This window comes from Octopus bimaculoides, chromosome 4, assembly GCF_001194135.2.
Source record: "Octopus bimaculoides isolate UCB-OBI-ISO-001 chromosome 4, ASM119413v2, whole genome shotgun sequence".
NCBI lineage: Eukaryota > Metazoa > Mollusca > Cephalopoda > Octopoda > Octopodidae > Octopus > Octopus bimaculoides.
This window is the reverse complement of record NC_068984.1, coordinates 77,289,513-77,296,096: the sequence shown is the minus strand read 5'-3', so window position 1 is coordinate 77,296,096 and position 6,584 is coordinate 77,289,513. Positions and strand designations below refer to the sequence as shown.

The 6,584-nt window shown below is 35.7% G+C and overlaps 1 protein-coding gene across 1 annotated transcript in view; it reads right to left on the bottom strand.

Moving 5' to 3' along the window:
* LOC106876948 (glucagon-like peptide 2 receptor) overlaps nucleotides 1–6,584 on the bottom strand; it is a 363,581-nt gene that overhangs the window by 62,077 nt on the left and 294,920 nt on the right. The window contains exon 6 of the mRNA XM_014925716.2: nucleotides 3,167–3,329. Within this exon, the coding sequence (XP_014781202.2) occupies nucleotides 3,167–3,329 (163 nt within the window). The remainder of the gene's footprint in view (nucleotides 1–3,166; nucleotides 3,330–6,584) is intronic.

Here is a 6,584-nt window from a genome sequence, read left to right as displayed (position 1 = left end):
AGAGAGAGAGAGAGAGAGAGAGAGAGAGAGAGAGAGAGAGAGAGAAAGAGAGAGATATAGAAGAGAGAGAGATATATATATAGAAGAGAGAGAGAGACATAGAGAGAAAGACATAGAGAGAAAGACATAGAGAGAAAGATAGAGATAAAAAAAGGTTGATTGTAAGTTAATGAGTAGCTACGATCCATTAATTTGTACACTTTTGATTGAGAATAATAAATGTGTTTTATGAGAAAAGAATCATACATCATAAGAATCATACGTAATTAATCCTATGACGTATGATTCTTTTGTAGTGTGTATTTACTGTTGATGTTCTTTTGCGATGAATACAGTCCAAAGAATTATGAAATAATTTCATTTTTCCTAGAATGAAGAAAACAAAGTTGCTGTAAGCTGATTTTGATCTCGGAACAAATGAAGCTCGACACCATTTCTATCATTTTACCGAAACATGGGTTAGACCTTCTTGATGGTCCCACGACATGCTAGAAGTTATAGCGAAATCTCTCTTAAATGACATTACTTTATCCTGTATAGAGTGACGCAAAAGTCTCTTTCAACTTTAAAAACTTAACATTTAAAAAAAAATAATAAAATGAATATCTTGTATCTTGTACATTGCTTTCAACTAAATGCGGAATTGATATCCGCAAATACTTTTCATTTTCAGCTTCACAGAGACAGTGTTCGGTGATAGCTCCTTATGTATCTAGTGTCAAGGTTATAGTATTTTGTCAAACATCATTTACTTGACCAGCTAGATTAGCAGCTAAATATGCCTCAAACTGTAAGCTATTTTCTTAAAAGAAGAAGACATTCGATAATGTAGTTTTAACTGCACAATATCCGAGAAAAACGGGAGGTCATGTTCTAGTGGACGTATGATCAAGCCTTTAATCGTACGTATACTTTGTCACAACAGACCTAGGGCGAAGTAACAAGCAACAGGTATCATAGCTCTTTTGACCCCATTAGAGAAGTGTAACGGTTTTCAAATTTTCACACTAGACCCTCCGGGTTATTCTTCACGAAATATCTTTCGTTTATTTCGCTGGAGACATTCACCCGCGTGTTCAGGCGCAATTTGAATTTCTGGTGCAATGTATGCTCTCCACTGCAGTCTTCCAATGCAATCTAAACTGTATTTTTTTCTTTTCAGGTTTTTCTTTATCATTTCTTTTATCTTTATTTCTTCTATTGCGAATCTCAACCTGGTGATCCCAGACGTTGTATGTTCCTTCCCTTTTCTGGTTTACAATCTAACGTTTGCCTTGCAAAGTATTTCTCTCGAGAGACCTATCTATTTTCACTTGCAACGTGTTATTTTCTAATGTGTTTCACTTTGTCCCAGACGTATTTGTTGCTCACAATTTCAGGATATCTAATATTTAGAAGATTATGAATATTTGGAGCTTTCTGATGATGCTTGCTCTCATTCATTATGACTCAGAAGCAAGCAATAAGATACTTTCATTTTGCTGAAAACATTGTTTATTGATATTCAGGCTAGGTATTCTCCACCAGTCGCATTAATCTTTCAGGAGTGCCAAGTTTGGTTATGGACACTACTCTTTCTCTTCCTCCAATCACTAAATTATGACTCAAATGAAAATCACAAAATTCTGATAGGCATTCGAGGCACACACATACACCAGCGTTATTGTAAAATTAATGAGTTTGCTTATAAGTGTCTAAAAAAATAAAAACTACTCAGGTTAATTTCACATTCTTCTGTCCACAGAAAATAAAATCAGTGGTATAACCACGTTCTTTATTTCTCACAGCGTAGTTTAAAATTGCCTTTTTATTTTAAATGGGTATAATCCTGTACTTTAAAATATGTTTTGTAAAAACACTGTGTAGTGGTCTGTGAATGAACTACTTAATCTACGTTGTATGCATATACTGTTAGCAGGCAATGTAAGAGAACGCTTGGGCGCTCATCTAGTCTTTATACTGTAAATAACAACAAACTGCTAACCTTTCTATGGATAGGCCAATCTCTCCGCAGAAGAACGAATCTCTCCGCAGAAGAACGAATCTCTCCGCAGAAGAACGAATCTCTCCGCAGAAGAACGAATCTCTCCTTCAAGAACGAATATCTAACAAGATTAAAAATTGTCAGATCGATTCCATTTTTTGGCCCTAGAGAGATTGTATGGCACTGAGGCTAAAATTGTACGTTTATTTTAGAAGACATACCTTACATACCTTCATGCATTGAAATATTGAATTCTTAGATATCGACTGCATCGTTTTCACCAAAGCTAGTGAGTCTACAAAGGTCATGGTCTTCGTCTCCTCTTTCTTACTCTAACTAAATTATGTAAGTAAAAAATACACGAAGCCTGGTTTATGACATGATGTTGGCGACATTTTCTATCGTTAATTAGAAGCATTACAACCGTCTGAAAAACATCCAGCGTACAGTGAACTTTGTAATAATTTGAAGCGGTATATTATGGAAGACAAATATAGTTTTGTATTTGTTTTAAATACAAAAAACATACGTCTTTCCTTTCCTCTTTCATGATTTATCATCTTGTAATATCGTCATTGATAGAACTACGACGTTATTTTATGACGTATTTCTTACACAAATCAACAAATCTGCATCTGTGATGTAATATATATGTGTGTGTGTGTGTCTGTACATGTTTGTGTGTGTTTATACGTGTGTGTGTGTGTGTGTCCATGCGTACACTCACGTATATTATCGGAAGATCTTGAAGCATGTGGAAAGACTATCCCGTAGTGCAATCTGAATGCAATACATACACACGCACGCGCACGCACACAAACACACGCGCACGCACACGCACGCACACGAACACACACACACACACACACACACACACATACACACACGTAGGTACGTTTAATATCAGTGACTGTTCTCCTGCTGCTGCATAAAAGCCATCCTCTATTTTCGTCATAACTTTCGGTTACATATATTATGAATGAAGTAGCTGTTAACATTTTCTACGCTAAGTGATATTGGACATTATAATTCAAACAAAAGAGGGCTAGGTTTGTTATGTGCGTGTGTATGTGAATGTGTGTATGAGTGTGAGTGTGTGTGTGCGCGCGCGCGCGCGTGTGTGTGTGTGTGTGCTCGTACGTGCTTGTGTAGGTGTGATTTTGTGTGTTTTATCTGACTTACCGATCCCGGTTTGAAGATTAACAAACCGCCCTTCTCTTCCATATCAATTGACATGGCATATCCGTAAGTGAATAAGTAGATACGCATCAAGGCGAAAATGGAGCGAAAACAAAATGCCAAGAAGAGGTTGATGTGTAGAATATTGCTTTTGTAATGGAACCGCCTAGCAGGAAAAAAAAAAAGAAAACGTACAAAGGTAAATATATATTATATCTCAAATAGACAATGTTTCATAAATTTATTATGAATTAGCAAAAAAAGAATAAAAGAAGGGAAAAACGAACAAAACATTCAGGGGCAGAAACAAACATTTTTTTTTTGTTTCCTAAAATGATTAGTAAAATAACTATGACACTCGTGAGATGATTGTTACAATCGATCGACGGTCTTTCGGAAGAGATATATCCACCTCGAGGTAAGACAAAGAACTGGGTGGTTGTTTCCTTCTGTGAAAGAATTTTTGACCAAAACCTTTAATTTTGAACATTTTTGCTTTCTAATCCCGTGCTCTTTTCCAATAAAGTATATATGGGCTTCAAATGTTGGCCCAATGCCAGCAGGTTTGGGGAAAGGGATAAGTCGATTAAATCGATCCCATTGTTCAACTGGCATTTATTTTACCACGTGCCCGAAAGGATAAAGTCAACTGTAGCGGAATTTGAACTCAGAACGTGACGACGGACGAAATGCCGCTAAGCATTTTGACCGGCGTATTAACGATTCTGACAGCTTTCCGCCTTCGATAAATTATATATTGGTACCTTCCTCTAAGAGATAGTGATAACTATTCCAAAACTCTTTAATCAAGTATTACACACGTCTCACGAGTGTAACAGTTTATTAATTCATTAGTACATAATATATTAGCGGTCGATAATAGAATAGTATCGAATATCTATGATTTGTTGGTTCTGGTTTGGATAACTAAATGTGGTTTCTTTGCCAGTCACGTAATCTGTCAGTTCGTTTGAAAACAAATATCAGCATAAACAATAGGAATGAAAACTAAAAGAAAAAATATTAACTTTTGCGTTTCAAAACATTTGACTCAACACCGAAAGTGAATCCCAATGAAATCTAATTAATTGGGCGACTGCATGTTTTTGTAATCTTTTTCCATTCATTTCAACTCTATGCAAGCTAACGGAATATATATCAAGGATTAAAGTGTCACAGCTCAGACGCATACTCAAACTTCCATGTACTTACTATCGTAGCCGAAGGACAGAGATGGTCTAGAAACCTACGGTATATAACTAGGGTAACACCTATTTATTTATTTATTTATTGTCCACAGTGTGCTAAACATAGAGGGGACAAACAAAGAGAAACAAAGTGTTTAGGTCGATTACATCGATCCCAGTGCGTAATTAGTACTTACGAAAGGATGAAAGGCAAAGCTGACCTTAGCGAAATTTGAATTCAGAACTTAACGTCAGACAAAAAACCGCTAAGTATTTCGCCCGGCGTGCTAACGATTCTGCCAGCTCACCGCCTTTCTGGCTCAACTTGCATTTAGTCTCTAAACATTATCGTTTTATTATTATTATTTTTTGCATAGGTAGAACATATTGAACTATGAAGATGCGTGGCCTAATGGTGAAGGTGCTGCATACGAGATCGTGGTTTCGATTCCTTGAATGGTTAGCGTATTGTGTTCTTGAATAAACAACTTTATCTTATGTTGTTCTAGTCTACTCAGCTGTAAATGAAAAACGCTGAGATGGACTGGTGTCCCGTTCAGTGGGGTATGTTATAATCCTGGTCATTTATACCTATGGAAAAAGGGTAAGTTACCCTGTGAGTCCTATGACTTGAGACCGTAATGTCCAGGGTACTTACTTTACTTACATACAAAATAAATGTCTCGTTTCTTTTTTGAGTATGATTTAAAGAACATTTAACTGTTACTTATTGCGAGTCGAGTGACCCCGAAGCTAGTCTCCCTTTAACACGACTAAAGTTAATTATTTTGTAACAAAATTGTATGAATCATAGCCTGACTATATATCTTCTAAATGACTCGTTGACTGGTAAGTAGAGTTCTCCAGCAAGTTGTGAAGAATTCCATTTGCAGGCTGGAAAGAGAGCAATTTCTATAGCATTTTCAGACATTTAACAGAGATATAATCCGTGATACAATAAGTGGTGCTTGCATGAATGAAACAGATTACGTCCTCCTACAAGTTGACAGAAACGATTTACCGGTATCTACATCATAGTGCCCAATATGATGCGCTGTTATGATAACCACAACGACCTGGTCTTGATCGGAGATTTTCCGATTTGTTTTCGTTTCTAATGTATCTTTAAAAGAAATTTTTATTAATTACTTAAGAAATTTAACATTTTCTAACAAAGATTTAGTTTTATAATATACTTTCATGTTAATTCAAATTATCTTAATTATTATTATATTTTTTTTTTATTTCCTATCTCCTTTAATCAGGGAAGGACAAACTAGCCAAGATGCAATATGTGAACGCAGATCTCGTTAAAGCCAGATCTAGAGGTAAAGAAAAATCGAGTTTTACACATGATCTCATACTACGTATGAGTAATCATTTGTTAGACACATCAACCAATTTATTATGCATGTGGGCCTATCTATCTATCTATCTATCTATCTATCTATCTATCTATCTATCTATCTATCTATGTTTATATACCAACCTCTCTATTTATCAATCTATCTATGTCTCTCTGTTTACAAATCAATCTCTCTCTCTCTCTCTCTCCCACCCTGTATCTCCCTATGCTTTGCTCTCGACATGTGTGGACCATGCGATACATAACTCAATTCATATAAGTGAAGCATTTATACTCCGAGAGTACTTTACAACTTATATGACTTTATGGAATTTACTTGAGGATATGACCAATCTCTGTATGGAGTAAGTAAACACAAAGAATGAATTTCCAATAAACTTTTTAAAAGAAAATGCGTCACTTAATTTTCCTTTATATACATGCATACATACATACATACATACATACATACATACATGTATACGCGTGTGTGCTTATGTATATTTATATATATATATATATATATATATATATATATATATATATATATTTCACACACACACACACACACGCACACACAACACACATATACACGTGCGTGCACAGATTTATGTATTGTTACATTTTGGGACGGCCATGTTGTTTTTGCCAATCAGCCACACGCATCATGTACTTGTTTTTCACTTCCGCTTTATTGTTATGCTAATTTAAGTGTCCTTTGTCCGAAATCTTTTGCCACACATCCTGTGACCTCTTCAACGACTCTCTATCTCACGTGTCTCCTCCTGTTCTGTTTAGAGAATGGATTAAACAGAACAGGAGGAGACACATGGGATGGAGAGCCGCTGAAGAGATCACAGGATGTATAACCTAAAGATTTCACTATATA